Source organism: Somniosus microcephalus, chromosome 5 (genome assembly GCF_052327205.1).
Source record: "Somniosus microcephalus isolate GS21.2 chromosome 5, FLI_Smic_1.0, whole genome shotgun sequence".
Taxonomy (NCBI): Eukaryota; Metazoa; Chordata; class Chondrichthyes; order Squaliformes; family Somniosidae; genus Somniosus; species Somniosus microcephalus.
The window spans coordinates 77,790,023-77,814,296 of NC_140991.1; the positions used below are offsets into that span (position 1 = coordinate 77,790,023).

The 24,274-nt window shown below is 44.6% G+C and overlaps 1 protein-coding gene across 1 annotated transcript in view; it reads right to left on the reverse strand.

Annotated features, from left to right (window-relative positions):
* Window positions 1–24,274, reverse strand: part of mrc1a (mannose receptor, C type 1a) — a 254,012-nt gene that overhangs the window by 184,331 nt on the left and 45,407 nt on the right. Inside the window, 1 exon segment of the mRNA XM_085987853.1 lies at window positions 6,628–6,792. Coding sequence (XP_085843979.1) covers window positions 6,628–6,792 — 165 coding nt within the window.

Consider the following 24,274-nt stretch of genomic DNA (forward strand, 5'->3'; position numbering starts at 1 on the left):
GGTGCATGAACAGAGAGACCTGGGGGTATATGTGCACAAATCGTTGAAGGTGGCAGGGCAGGTTGAGAAAGCAGTTAAAAAAGCATACGGGATCCTATGCTTCATAAATAGAAGCACAGGGCTGGATTGTCATTCAGAAGTCGGGTTGGAGGCGGGACTACAACTTTCGGGGTTGTAGTCCCGCCTCCATCGAGATGCGACCAATCCATGCGATTTTAACTTGATTGACCTTGTTGAGCCCACCCAGCGGGCTCAACAGGCCAAATAAGGGCCACCCGGCAACAGGTGACGTCACAGATTGAAATGTCATCTGTCAAGACGTTTTGACAGATGAAATATCAGTGTTTCACAGCTGTTTGAAGCTGTCAAACACTGACAGTCTTACTTCTAACATGAGTCCTTCTCCACAGACTCAGTTAGAAATCTCTCCTGCACAGAAAGCTGCAGGCTGCCACTTTTGACAGTTCGCAGCCATTCTGCTTTCTGTGCCAGTGAGATGAGGGACTCCCCGAACCTAAAGGAAGGAAGGCTGAAAAGGTAAGAAAATGTATGTAAAACTTATTTAATCACTTTAGGCACACCAAACACACTTACCTTTGCACTCATGCACACATCACTCACCTGAACACTGACATCTCGACCCCTCCAAGCCCTTCAACCCGAAAGCCCGACTCCGCCAACTTGGCGTGGTTTGGAGCCATCGGGATTCCCACAGTTCAAGCTTAAAAATAGGGATTAGGCTAAAAACTGCCTGTTAACTATCTGTTAACAGACAGTTAATTGGCACTAATCCCCTTCCCGCCTCGGGTAGGCGAGTCCCAGTGCGGGGCGGGTATCCGCCTCCTTTGAAATTGGCATGGGGGCGGGATGGGGTCGGGACCCCGATTTCAGGAATGTCACCCCCCGCACGCCTCCAAACCCAACTCCACGGCACACTGAAAATCGAGCCCATAAAGTACAAAAGCAAGGAAGTTATGATGAACCTTTATAAAACACTGGTTTGGCCTCAACTGGAGTATTGTGTCCAATTCTGGGCACCACACTTCAGGAAGGATGTGAAGGCCTTAGAGAGGGTGCAGAAAAGATTTGCGAGAATAATTCCAGGGATGATGGACTTTAGATACATAGATAGACTAGAGAAGCTGGGGTTGTTCTCCTTAGAGCAGAGAAGGTTGAGAGGAGATTTGATAGAGGTATTCAAAATCATGAGAGATCGAGACAGAGTAGATAGAGAGAAACTGTTCCCATTGCCGGAAGGGTCAAGAACCAGAGGGCACAGATTCAATGTGATTGGCAAAAGAACCAAAGGCGACATGAGGAAAAATGTTTTTACACAGAGACTGGTTAGGATCTGGAATGCACTGCCTGAAAGGGTGGTGGAGGCCAACTCAATTGTAGCTTTCAAAAGGGAATTGGATAAGTACCTGAGGGGGAAAAATTTGCAGGGCTACGGGGAAAGGGCGGGGGAGTGGGACTAGCTGAAGTGCTCTTAAAGAGAACTGGCATGGGCTTAATGGCCTCCTTCTGTGCTGTAACCATTCTATGATTCTAGGTAAGGATAGCAGATTTCTTTCCCTAAAGGACATTAGTGAACCAGATGGGTTTTTATAACAATCTGATAGTTTTATGGTCACCATTACTGATACTAGTTTTTTATTCCAGATTTATTGAATTTAATTTCCCCAGCTGTCATGGTGGGGTTTGTGTCTCCAGATCATAAGTCCAGGCTTACGTGTATTACTAGTCCAGTAACATAACAACTATGCTACCGTGCTCTACTTAACACCCTACTTATAACTCTATTTCCCTGTGATGTGGTACTAACTACATTAGTCAAACATGACTTACCCTTCACATATCTATTCTGACTCTCTTTGATGAGCTCATACTTGTCTAGTATGTTTAATCTACAGGATGCACTGCAGCAACTCACCAAGATTACTTTCACAATAAATCACTCCTCTGCAACCCTTACTGCTGGGAAGGAAAAGAGCAGCAATGTTGTGGGAACATCATCAGCTCCAAGCCCCCTCTAAGTCACACACCATCCTGACTTGGAGATATATATTACATATTTGCTTGTTCATCCTTTGCTCAATGAATGCATTTATTAAAGTCTGAAATGTAGTTCTGATGTTTTGATAGTGAGAAATGTCCTGTGAAGCCATAGAACATTACCAATAGTTAAAACAGTTCATAGTGGTTTTTCTATCCTCAGCTCACCATCAAAAACATTACCTAGATATCAGAACCAATGAAGATACTTTCAAACCCATAAAGAGCTAAAATTCAACTATCTAAATTAGAGAAGTTAAAGTATGTAGAGTAATAGAGGCAGAAAGTCCCACCTCATCAAAGCCACTTCCAAACCATATCAAGAACAATGTCTGTACACACAATTTTAGTGATGCCATAATTTTATCACAATCCATACTGTGCCTGTGTGCATACCTACTTATAACTCTACTTATAACCCTACTTATATCTCTGTTTCCCTTTGATGTGGTGCTTGAACTCTTAAATCTAATCTATTACTTCTCCTAGGTGCTATCTCAGTGGCAGAAGCATGTACGGTGCCTCTGTTGCATTCTTTTAGGAGCCTGAATCCCCACACTCTTTAACTGGGGGCTAACTACTGTTGACCCACTGGTCAGCAACATCTTCTTCCTCATGTTCCACCACAACTACTCTTAATCGCTTGTTCTTTGTGTTTAACTCGCTCTCCAGTTCCCCAGGGTAGATGTTCCTCAGCTGCTGACTGAGAGGGAACAAGTGATTGTCGCATTCTGTGCATTACAGTTGTGATACTGGAGTAACTAGTACTTATTGAAATTAGTGAAATTGAATGCTTATTTTGTGTAAAAGTTGTTGTAACTAAATTGCGACCTGATAATGACTTGGCCTGACCAGGCATTGATCTCAATCTTAAAAAAAAAGATAGTGGAATTGGAAAGTAACATGCAGATGTATAAAGGCGCCCCCTGAATAAGCAGAAATTAAGGAGATTAAGGCAACCACATTTCCCAAGGTATAAATAACTTGAGTATAACAGATGGTAGAAAGCAGAAGAAAAGCACTTTTTAAAAATTTATTCATTCGTGGGATTGGGCATCGCTGGCAAAGCCAGCATTTATTGCCCATCCCTAATTGCCCTTGAGAAGGCGGTGGTGAGACGCTGTCTTGAACTGCTGCAGTCCATGTGGTGAAGGTACTCTCACAGTGCTGTTAGGTAGGGAGTTCCAGGATTTTGACCCAGCGACGATGAAGGAATGGTGATATAGTTCCAAGTCAGGATGGTGTGTGACTTGGAGGGGAACTTGGAGGTGGTGGTGTTCCCATGCGCCTGCTGCCCTTGTCCTTCTAGGTGATAAAGGTCATGGGTTTGGGAGGTGCTGCCACAGAAGCCTTGGTGAGTTGCTGCAGTGCATCTTGTAGATGGTACACACTGCAGCCACGATGCACCAGTGGTGGAGGGAGTGAATGTTTAAGGTGGTGCATTGGGTGCCAATTAAGTGGGCTGCTTTGTCCTGGATGGTGTCAATCTTCTTGAGTGTTGTTGGAGCTGCACTCATCCAGACAAGTGAAGAGTGTTCCATCACACTCCTGACTTGAGCCTTGTAGGTGGTAGAAAGGCTTTGGGTAGTCAGGAGGTGAGACACTCGCCGCAGAATTCCCAGAATACCCAGAATACTTGCTCTTATAGTCACACTATTACCTACAGTCATAGAGAATAAGAGCTGAAGAAGCGCTGGAATGAAAACCAGGTCAAGCTGGGGAAGGACATGGAGAGATCATTGGGCGAGAGAACCCAAGTTCAATGACAAGATTGCGAGTGCAAACTCGTAGATAACAATTTAATACATTGATTAACTCATGCATTGATCGTTATGGAATAGGAATATTAGCGAATTATAAAGAAATCATATTACAGAATTTGAATGAAGGTTAGAAATAAAAGGAAGAATATCGTCTATGTTTCCCACAGTGACTGAGTCACATTAAAATCAAATAAATGCCTCAAACCAAGTATACTACTGACTTGGGAGATATAATGACCCAGAAATTTGGGTCGGGGGCTTCCCGCGGGTGTAAGCCCCCAACCTGCACTTACCTAGCGCGCCGGCCGTTGAGCTGTGGGCCCACGTGGAATTCCGATCCTGGGCCTGCTCCAACTGCCAGCGCGCAGTGCTTGCGTATCCCAGGGGCGCAGTTAGTTCGATGCGTCCCCTGGGATCACGTGGACCCTGGGGAGCCAATCGGAGCAGGGAATGCTGCATTCATAAGTTTGACAGGAAGAGCTGTCAAAACTTATAAATACTACGGCCCCAAAACAGCACTAAATCTTCAAATAATTTTTTTTAAACATCACATTTTTTAAATAAACTATAAATTACATGAAATAACTATTTTAAACAATAATTTAAATTTTTGAAAAAAATAATTTTATTTTCTAACAGGGCTAAAAATAAACTTACCTTTCTTTAAAGTATTTAAAAATAATAAACCTGTGGAAAAAATGTTTAAATTTTAATTAATTCACCACTTACCTTGTGAAAAGCAGGCCTTACGACTGCTTTTTAAATGTGTAAATTCTGGAGACTTACCCTCCCGGGAAACCCTGCAAAAAAACCGCAAGTTCGATGCGTACGCGCTGCCTCTCCCTCACACGTGTTCGAACTCTGAACCCCTTCGTTCAGGTGAACGGAAGTGCCGGTTTCCTGTGCATGCACAGTGCATGCAGGAAACCGGCACTTCCATTAGGCCTACGGGTGAGTACCCCGTATGTACTCACCCGTGGAGACCCAAATTTCTGGGCCAATATGTTAATTATACCCAGACTTAGCATTCCATAACATTACTGGCAGGGCCAGATGTGGTGGGATGTATTTTAAGAACATAAGAACATAAGAAATAGGAGCAGGAGTAGGCCAATCGGCCCCTCGAGCCTGCTCTGCCATTCAATAAGATCATGGCTGATCTGATCCTAACCTCAAATCTACTTCCACTCTCCATCCCACCCGAACCCATGTGATCTCCCAGGAGAGGCGAAAAACCAGATAAAAAACCCAATGGCCAATTTGGGAGAAAAAATCTGGGAAATTCCTCTCCGACTCATCTAGGCGATCGAAACTCGTCCAGGAGATCACTCTGTCCCTGTATTTCCTGCAGTACTTACCTTCTGTAAAAGGTGATCTCCACCCCAGCCAGGAACAGGCCCAATTTACTCTTGAAGGACTCCTAGCTGGCAGCCTGTTCCCGAGGTCTCCACTAATCCTTGTGAATAGAACCATCTCCTGAAATCTAACACAGAATTAGAACACAAGAAGTAGGAGCAGGACCAGGCTACACGGCCCCTGGGCCCGCTCCGCCACTCACAGGGCCATGACCGATCCGAACCTAGACTCATGTCCAATTTCCTGCCCGCTCCCCGTAACCCCTAATTGACTTTACTTCTAGGAAACTGTCTATTTCTGTTTTAAATGTATTTAATGATGTAGCCTCCACAGCTTTCTGGGGCAGCAAATTCCACAGACCTACTATCCTCTGAGTGAAGAAGTTTCTCCTCATCTCAGTTTTGAAAGAGCAGCCCCTTATTCTAAGATTATGCCCCTTAGTTCTAGTTTCACCCATCATTGGGAACATCCTCACCGCATCCACCCGATCAAGCCCCTTCACAATCTTATATGTTTCAATAAGATCGCCTCTCATTCTTCTGAACTCCAATGAGTAGAGTCCCAATCTACTCAACCTCTCCTCATATGTCCACCCCCTCATCCCCGGGATTAACCGAGTGAACCTTCTTTGTACTGCCTCGAGAGCAAGTATGTCTTTTCTTAAGTATGGACACCAGAACTGTATGCAGTATTCTAGGTGCGGTCTCACCAATACCTTCTTCTCACACAGCTACAGGAGGAAGAGAGGTTAGAATGGGTTGTGGAGGAGCAGAGTTCACATGGCACCTCCAGTATCATGATATAGTTTACTGGTAGGTAATGCAGGGTACAAAAGTCTGAACGGGAAGAGACAAGAAAGGTCATCGTGAATCTGCAGTCGGTGCCAACCCTACTACTTTCCCATCCCAGATAGCCAAATTGTGCTTCTTTTGCTGGATATGCCGAGCACCCTTCACAAAAAGGGAAGCTTTGGGAATCCATTCTTGAGGCCATGTTTGTCTTTAGATTCTCCTCCTGAGACCTTGCAGCCACTAATCTCTCCTGGACTTCCACACAGTCCAGGATGGTCTGCATGGCCTCAAAAACTTCCATCATTGTCACTGTTATCTCTCTGCTGTTAAGGAACTTGGGAGTGGAAATAAGGAAGCATAAAAGTCTGACCAAAGGAATAAAAAATGATTGCTATCAGATGAAGACACAGATCTCAGGGGCTCGGTCTTCAAACAGAAAATACTACAGAAGCATATAACTCAAGTACAGGCATTGGAGATGATTTCCATGAATGTGCTGGAGATAGTGGATGTTGCAACACAATGATGGAATTTTCTGAGGTCATTCTAGCACTAACAGATCAATAAAGTTAATAGCTTTCTGGGTATGGGTAATGGAATCTTTGTTTTTCTTGACAATAACATTTAAAAAACATTGATACATATCTGCAATAATTTGTTACCTGACAGATATGTCTGTGTGTGTAGCTCTGTCACACTCAGCAAGTCTGAATTCTGTTGCTGACAACTTCTTCTTGCTTCATGCCATGTCAGAGCTGAATTATAGTTGATTTGGTAGCAGTTGCCTGTTAAAGGATCTTTATTCCATAAAGAACCACAGCTGCTGGCTGTAAAAACAGACAGGTTTTACTAATAAATCTGTGTCCTATCTCGGGAAGTATTTAAGTCCCCTGTAATAAAAAAAAACACTGCTTCTCCTGGTATATACATACTTACTTGCATCTCCATACAAATATATACCAGGTCCATGCAGCTTTGTTATTGTTCACTTAGCAATTAATTGTTCTCAAAATCATTGTTTATTGTTAGTCCAGCGTGATCATGGCAAATAGAACGCACAGGGAATTTTGTCTAAAATGTAATTTTTAACCATATTTTTAGGTTATGGTGGTTTAGAACTGAGGCACTGTAAACACTATTTGCATTTGTGTAAGCACCTATACACAGTATGAAAATGAAACCTTTCCCATGTGCGCCCTTTTGCATTCTACTTCACTACTCAGCTGTAAGCAAGCAGTGGCAGGGGTAGTAGTAGGCTTTATGAGGTGCTCCCAGCTAAGAAAAATTCCCTTTAGAAATGAATGAGAACATGCTTGAAAAATACTAGAGTGGAGCATGCCCTCATACAAGCATAGCTCCAGTGCAACGGGCCACAGGAGAATAAGCATGACTGAGACTATAGGGTTGAGATTAATGAGGCATCAGTTAAAGCATGAAACCATGCAACTTCTAGGAATACGGAGAAGAATTAGGCGAGGGAAATGCTTTTGTCAAAGTGTTACATGAAATAGGAACTGAATTGACTGACATGATTTTCAGAACCAATAATCTACAATATGTTATATAAATGAATTAGAACTTCTAAAAAGTTGACACTAAATAGATTATAAATAGCAATTTATCAGATATTATTATATGGACTTCACAATACAAGAGCAAACTGCTGTAACACTGAGACTGCATATGAAACTTTATAGCAATGATGTGCCAAATTGCCAAGATAGTAGGAACATACAGTCCCAATCATTGGTAGCGTTCCTCAACTAAAGAATGGGCAGATTGCTTGTACACAAGTCTCTGTCGATGCTGCTCTGCAATTCTCTTAATGTATGCAACAGCTTGCCAAAGCCTTTCCTTCACTGTTCAGTCCCTCCTTCTACCAGGAAAGGCCTATCTCTGTTCAGTACCTTCCCCACCACCTCCCCCCCCCGCCCCCGCCCTCCCCCCACCCCCCCACCCCACTGCCAACAGCAGTGGCCAAAACATGTTATGCTTGAGATGAAAATCGTTGCATTTTTATACACCACTTTACAGTATATCTTGATACTGTTTTAGTTGCTTTGGAAACAGGCACAGGAATTAGACTATACCAAATGCAGATTTTCTCTAAGAGTTTGTGTATTTGATAAAGCAGAGGCAAAGAAGGAAATAATGGCCACTTGGATGACAGAATGATCTGAGGCCAGAGACGTTTAGGATATAATCTATGTGAGAATAGAAATGGAGTCCCTTCCTCTTCCTGTTTCCAAACAAGTAAAACTGTTCTGATCCTAAAAGGGAGGAAAGCTGTGCCATAGATTAAGAAAGAAAGGAAACTGGAATTTCTAAAGGCAACTTGTAAAGTGCCAAGTATTGTCAACAGGAAAATAAAGTGATTGTAATATACAATTAGCAATCAGCACTAAATGTCAGTGAGCAAAAGAAAAATGCGTTCTTGCAGATTTGAAAACTGTTAATATTATCGTAACCAATGTAACAGTTTGCGGACAGCATTTAAAAATATTTCCATGAGTTATTCCAGATCAGCAAAATAATTTCAATTTATTGATTCCCTTGTATAACATGATTGCATAAAATTGGTACTATTACTTGTATACTTAATGTAACATGATAAAATGGTAAAAATTGATGACGTTGTTGTTATGATTTTTGGGCTGAACCAGATATTTCTCATGTTCAGAAACAAGAACCAATTCTGTAAGCAAGCCTTCACTCCCTATGAACTCAAGTGTGGCCGCTAGGAAAGAGCCTCATCTCCGCTCAGGACCTCCACCATAGCCTTGCCTTTTATATATTTAGTTAATCGAATTTCTGAATCCTCTGAGCTAATTTATTATGGCAGATCAGTGGGAACCAGTATTAGATGGAACCTGCATTCTGAAGGCCATGAGTATGCAGGACAACCAGGTGTTATAAATGCCTCCATGTGGATTTGCTCAAGCTCAACGTTACTAAGCTTCAGGATCTATTGGAGACATTTTTTATATGGAAGGAGGAAGGGTTTCTAGAGCGCACATTATAGGAGATGGTCACCCTGCAGCTAAAGAGGAATGGTAAGGCAGAGATAGGGAAGTGGTTGACAATTCCTCTAAGGGGCCAATTGCAGATTGGATCTCATTCTCCTGGCTCCCGTCTCGTACAAAGCTGTTAGAATCTGCTCCCTCCAGCACTGCCAGATCCTAGTAACCCCCTAATAGTACCAGACTCTCCTCCCCCTCCCCACAACCTGTGCTCCAAAACCCATGGAGATTCAGTCCCCAGGCATTTTTCAACATATTTATGTTTTTTTAAGTTTTTGAAATGTTTTACAAAATTTCTTTAAGTATTTTAAAAGTATATTTAAGTACAAGTCAGGTTTATTGAAAGTAAAAACTTAACAGTAGCAGAAGATCAACACACTAGATTTCATTTGATTACAGAAGGTCACTTAACTCAGCGAGTCTGTTATAAACCAAATAAACATTACTAAACTGTTTTAAATTTTGGAAGTAATCACCCTGAAAATCCTTGTGGGTGCTTCCCAGTGAAAATGTGCCAGTGGAGTCTCTGCTGCGGACCCTGGAAGACTTTCCCCAATTTGCCTTGTAATGGCCTATGCCTCTGACACCAGGGAGCCTGCTTGTAGAAGAGGCCAGGAATTTAGCCAGAGTGGCCTAGTGGGAGCAGGGGGATTTTAAGCTGGGTCCTGCCAGTAAGGCAGCCTTAAATCTTCAGGAATCCAAGCCACAATCCTCAGCTCAGAGCCCACTACCCCCCAACCCCCACCCCCACCAACCCCAGGTGGGATTTAAATAATGGCCCAGAAATTTGGGTCGGGGGCTTCCCGCGGGTGCAAGCCTCCGACCTGCACTTACCTTGCGCGCCGGCCGTTGAGCTGTGGGCCCCCGTGGAATTCCGATCCGGGGCCTGGTCCAGCTGCCGGCGCGCAGTGCTTGCGTATCCTAGGGGCGCAGTTAGTTCGATGCGTCCCCTGGGATCACATGGGCCATGGGGAGCCAATCGGAGCAGGGAATGCTCCATTCATAAGATTGACAGGAAGAGCTGTCAAAAGTTATAAATACTACGGCCCCAAAACATCACTAAATCTTCAAATAATTTTTTTTTTAAATCACATTTTTTAAATAAACTATAAATTACATGAAATAACTATTTTAAACAATAATTTAAATTTTTCAAAAAAATTATTTTATTTTCTAACGGGGCTAAAAATAAACTTACCTTGCTTTAAAGTATTTAAAAATAATAAACCTGTGGAAAAAATGTTTTAATTATAATTAATTCACCACACCTTGTAAAAAGCAGGCCTTACGACTGCTTTTTACATGTCTAACTTCTGGAGGCTTATCTTCCCGGGAAAACCTGCAAAAAAAAACGAAGTTCGATGCGCACGCGCTGCCTCTCCTGCGCACGCGTTCGAACTCTGAACCTCTTCGTTCAGGGGAACGGAAGTGCCAGTTTCCCACGCATGCGCAGTGCATGCAGGAAACCGGCACTTCCATTGGGCTTACGGGTGAGTACCCTGTGCGTACTCACCCGTGGAGACCCGAATTTCTGGGCCATTAATGCCTCATTTCTGCAGCAGTGAGCAAGTTTTGTACTCACCTCGCTACCCACTCAGTCGGCGATAAAATCGGGTCCGTCATCTTTATAAGAATTGTCAGATTTTTTGGAGTTGTTGGTCAGCTTTTGCTGGTTTTCTGGGTTGACGTGAATGAATATGTCAAGTCAATAGCATGGCTCAAGTGGTTCATTTGCGCTTAAGTTACCATCAGCTCTAAGTTAAAATCCATTGGAATTGAAATAAGGTATGATTGAGTTGAGGATAGGGCACTGCGTATTTAAACCTTTGGCTTAAAGTAAAAATGTCATACAAAAGAAGAGAATGGCAAGGTGTCTGGTACATTAGAATGCTATAATTGAAGTATAATTTAGCTGGGAACAGATGTGGTTATCTGGATTCAACTGTGTTCTTCCTTGAATTATTACTATATTATTATTTACTAAAGATCCCATTGGGTATAATTATCACTGCCATGCTTGGCCATGTGTCTGTATTGCACTTGTGAGTTGAAAATTAGAGTGTAGTGAATTAACTGTTATATGATTCTTTCTGGGCTATTAATGAACATAAAGTTCAAAAATGTGTCCTGCAAATAAACTTTCAACAGACATCTCTTAACTGTGTTTACTTAGTCCTTAAAATAGATCACAAGTGAAAATAATTCAAAAAAGTACTGTAGTGTTCCCCATGCCACAAATACTGGCTTGGGGAACACTACAGCATTGATGAGATTTGAATCTGGAGCTGGTGGACTTCCAGATCAGTTTCAGTGCTAAGGGCGACAACTCAATATTTTCGAGCACATCATGAGTGAAACTTCCCACCTGGCCCATTACAACAAACACTCGTCCATCAGCTCCTGGGAAGATCTAGATTGCCGTGCGCCTGTTGCTGCCCGGGGATTGTGTCAAGCATGCCGTGTCAGAAGGGACAAAGTCCATGGCCAAGTTCACCATCTCCAAGTAACACTCCACAATGTACTGAAAACGCACAACTCTTAACCTATAATAAATGCTGTTTGCAAAGTCACGTGAGGTAAGATGGAGCAGCTCACTTTGCACTTATCATCAATTCCATCACCATTACATTGTGCCAACAGCATTGTTATTGTTACAAGCCATTACCTACTTATGGGTCATTAAGGCAACATGTCAAGTGCGTTATATAAACACTGCATTAATTATTTTAGTTCTTATCAATGACTGCCAAAGGAAGACCATCCTGGATAGTTGGGAAAGTATACCATCAGCAATTTAACTTCCTCAAATAAGCAATTAAAAAAGCAGATTTGCAAAACGCAATTGTGCTTACACAAAGTAAATGATTCAAAGTAGCAGACCTTAACAAAATAAATCAGCTTACTTTTCCCAATATCATTCTGAACACTAAAAGCAAATGACCGAGCAATTTGATTTTAGCATGGTCTTATGCAACAAGTAACACTGGGCTGAACCTTGCAGGTTGAAGTCAAGGTTCACCCAGGGTTGCTTTCTATGAGGGTCTTCAACTCTATTATTGGAGGAAAATTAGTAAATGAAAAAAAATCTTATACTTTGCCAGCAGCCATCCATAAATTTGCCAAATCAATTCCTTTTTAAACTGGTTTGGGGTTTCAAAGTTGTCTATTAACACAAAGCTGTCATTCTGATTATTGTGGGAAATCAGTAGAAAGATCAAGAATTGGCAAAGTAAGTGATAGGATTCCTAAAAATAAAACTGTGTAATTACACATGGAAACAAGTTTTATGGAGCACAAAGTCACACCACTGTTAACATTTTACCTGAACAACACAATACATATTTTGAAGGGATAATTAACTAAATCAAATTTTTGTGAATCACTGGAAAGTTGTGTTAAATGATAATTATATCATAAGCAAGTATGTTTTCAGTGACCTATTTGCTCTGGTTACCCCTACAATATGATCTTTGTCAGGCGTAGAGATTTCTTGCTTCCTTGTTGGCTGAGCTCCCTGACAGACTGAAAGTTCTAAACAGTTACAGGAAATATAATAGTTATGAGCATGAAAATATTTTTTTTCTGGTTACAAATTTTCACAAAACATTTCTACTAGCTGACATACTTGTTTACAAGATATAAATGAGTAAATGACGATAACTTTGAATTTGTGATGATTCACAGCTGTCAGCAATCTCAACTGTTTTACTCAGTGATTATACTTTGTCTATTGTTTTGAAAGAGATAAATTATGTGAGGTCCAATATAAAACATGGGACTAGTTTGGCTCAGTCACCTGAAGCTCGCTCTCCAATCACTGACAGAAACACTAGTTTCTAAATCTACAGGTAACAAATCTGCCTTCAAATTCTGTTTTCCTATTTACTCGTTACTATAGTAAAATATTCCTGTGATCAAAGACTATATTACATTACACTTTCACATGTCGATTATAATTACACAACTGCAGGTTGGAATCAAGATGTTATTTTTTTTAAATGTTGTCACTTTTCTCCCCTATTTTCCCCATCTTTCCTGAAGGCACTCCACTGTTGCCGGGAAATGGTTACACACAGTGTTTCACCTGAATGGTTATTCTTCACATGTGAGCTTAGACAGGGAGTCTGAGCAGACTCTTCAAACACAGGCAGCATCAAAGCCAAGTTTGATCTTGTACTTGGCTCCACTCCCACACATGAGCAATTTCCAGCATGGTCACTGCTTAGCAAGTAACAGCAGAAACCCTGGCTGATTTACTTCCCCCTTCCTTATTCAGAGCTACTGAGGACAACTGCATTACCTGTACAGGTGGGAGGAGGCTCATGTGGAGCATAAATGCTGGCATAGACCAGTTGGGCTGAATGGCCTGTTTCTGTGATATACATTTGATGTAACTCAATGTACTGTGACCCAGTTAACATCAGCTGAACTCAACACAAACGAGGGATCAAACCTGAGACATTGCTGGTCAGTAAGGCTCAGTAACACAAGTACATACGGCTGTTCTTATGAATTGCAAGGACAGCTCAAATTTATATTTCACAGTGAAGATCTAAACTTCTTATGTTGGTTTTTATTCCTTAAATAGAAAATATTATGAGATTGTTTCTATCTTACATAATGTTTGTGTTGTGAGATTTCCATCTCTTAAACATAGAAACATAGAAGATAGATTACACAGTGGTAAGTAACTTAATACTTAATTAGTACCAAACAAATGTAATGGTGGCAGTAGATTGAAAGAAAGAAAACACTTGCATTTATTTAGCGTCTTTCACAACCTCCCTCAACATGCAGCTGCCAACCTGACAGAGCACAGGCACTCCCTGGTTGGCCGATACACTGGCACTCGCACGGGGCAGCACTGAAGCATGCGCAGCAATCTACTGAAGCACAGACTGCTGGGCTGCTGCGGCGCGGCGAGGGCCCTGGCGATTCCTGGCCGATCCAGCGAGGGTGGCAGCAGTTAGTGCCTGTGTGGCCCTGATCTGTGCCTGCATCAGACCAGCCAGTGATTGCATGGCACGACTAAGCACTTGGCTGGAAGCCGCCTGTGCTGCCCCGAAGTCCTGCACACTCCTGGCCTGTGCTGCCCCGAAGTCCTGCAGACTCCTGGCCTGTGCTGCCCCAAATTCCTGAACACTCCTTGCCAGTGATTCTATGGAGTCAGGCATCATTGCCACTGCAGCCAGGAGCTCAATGTGCCTGCGCTCAGCCTGGGCGCCCATTTCACCAAGGAGCCGCACCTCCTCTGCGCTCACCGTAGCAGGCCTGGAGGCCGCACTCACCCTCCGGGGACAAGGCCACCGAGCTTCCCCACCCCTCCCGCGTTGCTGCAGCCCGCTGGGCCCCGGAGCTTCACCGTCATCAGACCCTTCCCCCCTGCTCCCCTCCAGGGAAGACGTGTCCCCATCATGGCCATGGGCTCCCTCGGCTGAGGGTGGCACTGATGGGCCGGCTTCCTCTTCCTCCTCCTCGAATTCCGAATCAGTCGCAGTGCCAGCTTGAGGGCCCGCCTCCTCACCTGGCGATTCATCATCTGAAAGCAGGGAGGCACAGGAGTTGCTTTAGAGTGAGGACAGGGCGGCAGTGAGGGAGGCATGAGTGCTGCAATGCACTGCATTGGTTCGAGAGTGGCAAAGGATGCTGGTGTGAGGCACAAGTGGAAAGAGAGAGGTCAAAAAGGTGATGACCTTACCATTGCTGTGCAGAATGGGGTCAGCATCTCCAGTGGTGACGGGGCCAATCAGCCGGCCTGCCATAATCCGTTCCACTCGCTGCTCCAGGTCGCTCAGGTCTTTAAGGTCAGGACGGCCTCCCCCGGTCCGTCGCTGCTGCCTCCAATTGTGGGCCAGCTTGCCCTGCAAGAGAAAGGACAGCCTCTGAGTACAGTGTCAAGCCGTGATCTTGCCTGCACTGTCTCCCATGGTGGAATAGCCCTGACAGTGTCAAGCCCTGATCTTGCCTGCACTGTCTCCCACGGTGGAATAGCCTTGATAGTGTCAAGCCCTGATCTTGCCTGCACTGTCTCCCATGGTCGAATAGCCCTGACAGTGTCAAGCCCTCATCTTGCCTGCACTGTCTCCCATGGTCGAATAGCCCTGACAGTGTCAAGCCCTCATCTTGCCTGCACTGTCTCCCATGGTCGAATAGCCCTGACAGTGTGTAAAGTGGTGAATGTGCATGTGATTTTCATGAGAGTCCCATAGCTGTTGGATGAGGGCTGGGCATTGGGGCTTTCAGGACCCTTTGGCCGTAAAGTGAGGTGCCCATGCAGGGATGAAGAGGATAATGGAAAGGGTACTCACCCTGACAACCCGAGTGAGGTCGTTGAACTTTTTTCTGCACTGCGTGGGTGTCCTGGGGACCAAGCTGTTGGAGGTCACTCTGTTCGCCACCTCCCTCCAGGCTTTTCTGTACTCGCTGGGCAGCGGCCTCCTGCCACTGTCAGGGAAGAGGACAGGTTGCCTGTGCTCCACTGCGCCAACCAGAAGCTTCAGGGCACCCTCGCTGAAGCGCTGCGCTCGCTCCCTGGCCTTCTCCATAGTCGTGGGCGTAGCGTTCTCGAAGCAGCTCTGTTTAGGCCTAGATTCAGGGCTGCAGTGTGCAGGATGTGTGTGCAATCCAAATCGACCCTCCCCCTTTAAGAGCTGACCGGCGCCAGCGTGTCTGCCTTCAATCAATAACTCGCCGCACCTGCGCTGCGCCCACCCTCGGTGGTAGCGCCTCGGCTCGCCGGCTTAGCGCCTTATGATAGTCATGCACCGCCTGCTTTAGCGCAGCAACAACCTCTTGGGGTGATGCAACTCAATTTCGGCGAAGGTGACGCTAAGTTCCGCCGGCCGCTAAATTTAGCGAACGCCCGGCTGTAGCACCCCAAACGTGGCGATACTGAATTTCTAGGCCAAAGTGTTGAAAATAAAGATTTTAATATTTGACAGCACATTAACAGAAATTTCACTTGAACGTTGGCTAAAACACACAAGTGCCTACCCTTGTGTGTTGTTAGTTGGTATGATTGGACTAGGATGAGGGTGAGTGTGAGAGGTGGCTAGTGAGATGGGGAAGTGATAATGTAGATAAAGGGGAATGGGTGGAGGTGCAAGGTAAGTTGGTGTGAGTAAGGATGTGCAGGAGTAGGGTAGGGTAGGCAGAGTGATGGGATGTGATGAGTGGCATGATGTGGTTGAGTGTGGCTTCGCAGTAACGTTTCGTGATCTACTGAGATCATTATAAGGTTTGCTCCACTGCAGCCTGGTCCTCCTGATGAGATCCCTGCCTGTGCCCTTCTGTGCAATCTGCAACCAGGCTGCGTTGGTCTCCTGGGGAGGTCTCTTCCGCCCATGGAAAGGGAAGAGAACTTCCCTGTGTGCTGTGACTCCCTCCATAAGCATATGGAGGGAATCATGAGAGAGCCTGGATGCAGCCGTGCACCTTTGTGCAGTGCTTGTCAGTGTTTGCAGCACCTCAATGCTGTAGAACACTGACAGCACAACTGTCAAAATAAATTTGCACATGGTCCCTTTAAGGAAACCGGCTGATGACACATCATCAAATGACGTCATCAGACCCACATCCTTTAATTGGCTGGGAAACGCACGGGGCAGGCTTAACAAGCCCAATCAGGGGAGAGTCATGTTGGAGGCTGGGATGAAGACAGGAGCGGGGCCGGGACCCACCACCGACATCGCCCGCCACAGACCTGCCGAGGTAGCGAAAATCACAGTTAAGTCTCTGGAGTGGAACTTGAACTCACAACCTTCTGACTCGGAGGCAGGACTGCTACCACTGAACCACAACTGACACCAAATGATGCACAAACAGCATGGCATAGGCTTTCTGGCCCCATGCTGCTGGTCTTTTGGCTATCTGGGAAGGGTAGGGCCAGAAATATGCTTGCAAATGTATTCCATTCTGCCTTTCTAAACAGCAGTCGCTGCAGTGCAAAATGAGCCTGCCCATATGTGAGTGGCAAACGCCATGAAAATGATAGAAACGTGACCTGCTGTCTGGCCAATTGGCTTATTAGGACCCAGTATCCAGCATGCAAAGATTGGTCTCTGGGGTTCTGTAAAATTATGGTCTGTGCAAGAGATGTCAGAGCATGGCTGTGCACAGAACCCAACAGCAGGGAGAAAAGTTTTCTGGGGGGAAAAAACATATTTTCTTCATACAGGTTGGTGGGTGCCTACTTTCTCCCAAGGCCTGCTGCAGCAAGTCACGGCCTCCCGTCTGGGACAACTCCATGGCCAGGAATCCCACCTCCAACATTCAAATAATTCCCAGGGCCAGTAAGTCAGCCAGAGTTTTAGGGACATTTGTATGGTGGGTGGAGGTCTTGCCCCGATGGAGATGCTCCCCAACTGGAAAGCCCAGGCCCATGTATGGGGTATCCATGGATTTGTGTGGGAATAGACACAGATGATTTCAAAAGTGTATGTAATTTGTGAGCTTGGTTAGATTCTCTGGGAATCAGTTATGGTGTAATGTGCATGGAGAGGCACACTTGGTGACATCAGAAGGAAAAGCACATTGCTGGCTTGTACAGGTACTCAGGAAACTCTTTATTATCCGGCACCAATGGGACCGGCGTGGTGCCGGTTTATCAAAAAGTCCGGATTACAGAGAGGTATAGTTTAAAAGGTACGAGAGCTCCGTACACAGCAACAAATTCAGGCTTCCCTGTTGCTTAGCAACATGTGCAGGAACTCCGGCCACAGACCAAGCGTCCCTGTTGCTTAGCAACAAGTGCACGAACCCCAGTTAAACAGCCACAGATCCAGGAACTGCCACTAATATGAAGTAAAACGTACCTGAACCTACTCCTGAATTTTGCCGGTTAACAGAGATTTCCGGTTATTTAGGTGCTGATTAAAAGAGAGGGAGTTCAGGATCTTTCATAAGCATCACTGATCAAAAGCATCAGCTCTGCTTCCCACATTTCTCTTTAAGGTCTCATATCTGGGCACCAGAAAAGTGCTGCCCAACACAGCACGGTGCTCTTACATTTAGATTATGCAGATATGATGTACTTCTGCAGAACAATGAGAGGAAGAGGCTTTGACTACACTGGAGACAGTTGCTGCTGGTGATGGATTAAGGATGTATTTTTATTTCTTTAGTCCATTATGACTTCCAGGCAGTTTATTTTGCAGCTGTTTCTTTTCAGTAAAGAAAGGATACAGAAGCTATCCTGTATAAGATTAAACTGTTTATTATGCATTTACGCCAGAAAACTTTTATTTTCACTGTAATTTTCCTTTCAGACACTTTTCATCGATTTGTCGTTTGATGCCTTGCACTATCTCTCTTCAGATCCTTAGGAGCTTTTTCCTATCTAGAAAAATGACCAGCTTTGAAGGCCAGTTACTGCTTGATATATGTTACAAAGCTTTCTTACAACTACACCATCACAAAATCTCATCATCCACACAGGATTTTATGTTAGTTCACATATACCAGCTTCTACCTTCTGTAATTTAAATAGAGCATGAAAATAGTACTACGTTACTTTATCAACAAAATTATATAATCAGAATATTGATGCAGTGTCTGTACTACTATATGGAAGAAAGTATATATATTTTTTAATTCTGTTACATTGTGGCAGAGCCACCAGGGGACTCTGATCTAATGTATATAATTATCTTTAACAAATTATTAGCTACAGAATGAATCTGTATCTTTGTTCATATTATTGCATGTACATAGCGCGGTCCCTTTAAGAATGAGACCAAACGCGATGACGTCATCACGTTGATCATGTGATCCTCCAGCGGCGGGAAAACATGATGACGTCATGACGTCAGGCTGGGAAGCCGCCCTAGCCAGTCCTCGTGGTGCCAGCAAAGAGTACAGACCTGTAATTTAGTTCTCCTGTGTTTTCGTGTTAAACTCTGTTGAATAGTATTAAACATCGTTTGTTTGATAGACTGACTAGACCTCAGTCCTTTAGTTAGGAATCTAGCCATTCCTACAACATAAAACTTCCTTTCATGGCTGAACATCTCTTAATTTTCTCTCCTCCTCTTCTGAAAGAGTTGATTCTTTCCCTCGACTAGTTACCAAGTCTCCCTGTGTGAACCTAGAGAGGCTGTTTGATTAAGGAGGCATCGTAGTCATAGAGTCATAGGGCTGGATTTTCATTGAGGAGTCGGGTAGGAGGCAGGACTACAACTTTCGGGGTTGTAGTCCCGCCTCCATTGAGTTCTAGCCAAACCACGCGATTTTGACTTGATTGACCTTGTTGAACCCGCCCACCTCAGGTTTCTGCTTTTTCTGGCCAATTTATATGTCCTCTCCTTGGATCTTATGCTATCCCTAATTTCCCTTGTTAGCCACGGTTGAGTCACCTTTTTTCTTTTATTTCTTTGCCAAACTAGGATGAACAAATTCTGTAGTTCATCCATGTGATCTTTGAATGTTTGCCTTTGCCCATCCACCATCAACCCTTTGAGTGACATTCCCCAATCAATCCTACCCAACTTGCACCTCATACCATCGTAGTCTCCTTTATTTAAATTCAGGACCCTAGTCTCTGAGTCAACTATTTCACTCTCCATCTTAATGAAGAATTCTATCATATTATGATCGCTCTGACCCAAGGGGCCTCGCACAACAAGATTGCTAATTAATCCTTTCTCATTACATAATACCCAGTCTAAGATGGCCTGATCTCTAGTTGGTTCCTCGACATATTCGTCCAGGAAACCATCCCGTATATACTCTAGGAATTCCTCCTCCACAGTATTGTTATTAATTTGGTTAGCCCAATCTATATGTAGATTAAAGTCACCCATGATAACTGCTGTGCCCTTATTGCACGCGTCCCTAATTTCCCGTTTAATGCCATCCCCAACCTCAGCATTACTGTTTGGGGGTCTGTATACAACTCCCACTAACTTTTTCTGACCCTTGGTATTTCTCAGCTCTACCCATACAGATTCCACATCATCAGAGCTAATATCCTTCCTTACTATTGAGTTATTTTCCTTTTTAACCAGCAATGCTACCCCACCTCCTTTTCCTTTTTGCCTGTCCTTCCTGAATATTGAATACTCCTGAATGTTGAATTCCCAACCTTGGTCACCCTGGAGCCATGTCTCCGTAATCCCAATTATATCATATCCGTTTACATCTATTTGCGCAGCTAATTCATCCACCTTATTACGAATGCTCCTCACATTAAGACACAAAGGCCTAGAAATTCGGTTGGTAGCGCCAGCGATTAGCACCTAAAGAGCCCGATAATTGGGGCATTACCCAATTTTCGGGCGGGCGCAGTGAATATAGCGCCACCTCCCATATTGAGTATCCTTTTAGCGCCGGCGCTAACTCTTTGCGTGCGCCCGCGGGCGCAGGCAGATCATGACGTCATTTCAGTGTGCAACGCCTTTTTGGCGCCCCGGACCGGATATTCGGTAGCGCCCGCAACCTTTCCGTCTGGCGCTATTAGTGACAGTTGGATGGAGCGTTCCCAGGCCCTTCTCGGACTCAGGGGGCGCTATTTAAAGGGGACAGCACTAGCATAAAAGCTGCAGCCATTTGGGCTGGCCATTCTGATCATTGCTGGAGAGAGTTGCTGACCTTCTGTTGGACAGTACTTTTCTCACTGAGCCTTTGGAGGCACTGGCACTGGCAGCTTGAGGGCCCAGTTCCCGAGCTGGCGATGCAGCATCTGAAAGCAGGGAGGTGGAAGAGTGGCTTTAGCAAAAGGACAGCTTGGCAGCAAGGGATGCCAGATTGCAGCAAGGCTATGACATGGGTCCACAGTGAGAAAGCATGCTGGCGGGGGGAACAAGTGGAAGGAGACAGTTGTAAAAGGTGAGAACCTTACCACCGCTGTCGACAATGGAGTCGGCAGCTGCAGTGGTTACAGGACCACTCAGACATCCTCCAAGAATCTGGTGGACTCTCTCCTCGAGATCCGTGAGAGTGACCACTTGTGGAGGTCCTCCACTGGTACGAAGCTGGTCTTTGCCAATCCTCGCCAGCTTGGACTGCAGGGGAAAGGAGGGGAAGTTATGTTACCTGATGCCCTGAGTGATCATCTCATGCCCCCCATGGTGCAAGAGCCCTTACATGATGCCCTGAGTGATCATCTCATGCCCCCCATGGTGCAAAAGCCCTTACATGATGCCTTGAGTCAAATGTGCATGTGTGTGCCCAGAAAGGGCCATGGGTGCTTGCTGGCAGATGGCCAATGGGGCACAGGCCACCCTGTAGCCATAAAGTCAGGTGCAAATGAAGGGATGCAGAAGTTTGCAGAAAAAACACCCACCCTCACGAACCGAGTGAGGTCGTTGAATTTCTTTCTGCATTGGACAGGGCTCCTGGTCACCATGCTGCTGGAGTTGACCCTCTGGCATACATCCCTCCAAGCTCGTCGGTAGCCCTTATGATTCGGCCTCCTGCCATTGACTGGATAGAGAACATCTCGCCGGCGCTCCACTGCAGCCACCAATTGCTCCAGAGCCTCATTGGTGAAGCGCTCTGCTCTCTGTCTCACCTTCTCCATCTGGTCCAAGTTTTTAGCGCCAGAGAAGGGCCTGCGCCGATTCTGAGGCCTGCAAGGCGCAGAGTGTGGATGCTGAAGCTGACTGACCCACCCCTTTAAGAGCTGGCCGGCACCTGGAAGTCTCGTGGTCATCGGTAATTGAGAGCACCTGTGCTGCGCCCGTCCGCTCCGATATTGGGTTGCGCCGGAAGTTTAGTGCCTTAGGAGTCCCGTGTAATGCCTGAATTTGCGCCTCAATCACCTTTAGGGGCGATGCAACCCAATATCGTGCCAGGTGGCGATAAGTTGCTTCTGGCTATAAACTTTGCGCTGCACCAATTCTAATGCCCCAAGCGGGGCTATACCCAATTTCTAGGCCAAAGCCTTCAGACTTGTTTTTTTAACACTCTTAGTCCTTTTAGAATTATTATTTACTGTGGCCCTGTTTGATTTACACCCTTGATTTCTCTGCCTTCCACTTTTGCTTTTCTCCTTCCTGTCTTTTGTCACAGAGAGTGGTTAGAATGTGGAGCTCGCTACCGCAAGGAGTAGTTGAGGCAAACAACAGATGAATTTAAGGGGAGGCTAGATAAACACGAGGGAGAAAGGAATAGATGGTTATGTTGATTGGGTGAGATGAAGAGGGGTGTGAGGAGGCTCGTGTGGAGTATAAACACCAGCATGGACCAGTTGGGCCAAACAGCCTGTTTCTGTGCTCTACATTCTATGTAATTCTATTTAATTCCATTTGCACAACAGTGAGATCTGGGGATGTAATAATGAAAGCCCCCTGTAACCTGCACCAGTTATCCGTGTCTTTAGCACCTGTATTTCTTCACTATCTCTGAAGGCAAACCGAATCAACACTGGATGAGTCGAAGCTTGGTTCAAATCATTCATCTGCTTTATTCCACAGTAAGATGAAAGTATAGAGCAATAGTTATGATCAGATTCACTTAGATCAATCGATTCAACTTATCGCCGTGTGATAACATGTTGAACATGCTACACTACCTTTGTGGGGCACCTTGTTTGACTTAAACAGACCCATTCCTTTTCATTGTGATTATTTTGAGCTTGCTTTCCCGAGACATTTTTGCATCAACTGAGCCTTCTGTTGAAAGGCCAGACTGTTGTTTTTTAGGTGGCTGACTTTGTGCGTTATTTCCTGACTATTCATAGTCAGAAAGAGATCAAGACCCTTCCAACACAATGAACCGCATGTTTACGTCTATGAGAAAACAACATCAAAGCTAACTTATTAGTATCTTAAATATTTATTGTCTCAGAACCCTTTTTTAGAGCAATGTGTTATGCTCTTAAAACACAGCATTTGAAGTAACTCTTTTTGTTTCAAATCTTGACACAGTGTCGGGGTGGGGATGTCTAGGTGGGACTGACAGTGTAGGGGTGGGGATATCTGGATGGGACTGACAGTGTAGGGGTGGGGATATCTGGATGGGACTGACAGTGTAGGGCCAGATGTGTGGATGCAGTTGGTACAATGTATTAGTCCCATCTGGGTTGGATTGACATAGTGTAGGGGTTGGGGTGTGTGTGTGCAGCTGGTCCAATGTAAGGGTCCTGTCGGGGTCCATTCAGGGTGCGATTGGCACAGTGTAGGGATGGACTGAGTGGGACACAGTGTAGGCGCTTGGGTGTAGAGCACCGTGGGGTCTGGCGCACTGTGGGAATGGAATTCCAGTTTCCAACTGGCATGCAGTGATATTGTAAATACAAGAAAACATATGAAACGATTATTTATGGCATTCAGCCATCCACTTCAGCTCTTATGATCAAGCAGGAGGTGGGTCTCATAGAAGAGATCAATTTGGAAAAGCAAGGGGGTAGAAAGAATAACTAACTGCAAAATGATGAGGGTTCAGGGCTGGAGATGTTGGGAGACTAGGCAAACTTGGGGGCAGAGAGGGAGATAAAGGGGAAAATATTTCTTTGAGTTATCAGCTTATTTGTGGCTGTGTTAGCTTTTGAAGCTGGTCAGTTTTTCTGATCTTAGTATGTTAGTTCATCACAATACACATTTTTCACAATATTTTATGGGAACTGCATGGGCTGGCTCTTCAATCATAACCTAATCTTTACCTCAGCATTTTTAGACCTTGAAAAATGGGACAGATACAAAATGAGAGATGCCTCATGTAGCACTTATTTAAAAACTTTTTAATATGCCATAATAGACTTTTATTGCTACTTATCATAGGAAATAGGAGTTACTTTAAAGTAGGGTACATTATAATATGTAACACTCTGGAACATTTTCCAGCTCCATGGGACTTTTACTGGCATTTTGTGCTGTGCACTCATTTCCTTAAGGGACTAGTGTGGACCAAAATGGTCGTGGCACATCCTTAGTAACAACAACACCATTCTTGGCATTATGTAAAAGTGAAGGTTTGTCAGGAAATTGGTCAGCTGACCTTCTTTGGGCTTTGTCATTTAGTTTCAACAGCCAAAGCAATAGATTTGTGTAATTAACAACAGCTCTCTGTTGCTCTTAGGAATAACAAAAGCCATAAACTTAAAATAGTTTTTTTTAATGAATATCTACAGGAGAAAACTTAAAGGGCTGGATTTTGTCACAGGGCAGGCGGGGGTCGTGTAATCCGCTTTTTGTGTTAGCCACCCGATTCTAAATTGATCTGGGAGAATGATGCGATTTTAACTTAAGTGGGCAATTGCGTTCCAGCGTGTGGGAACCTATGGCCAAATTAGTTATTTCAATCTGAGACTCGCCTCCGATGACGTCATCATTGCTGCTCATTTAAGGTCTGC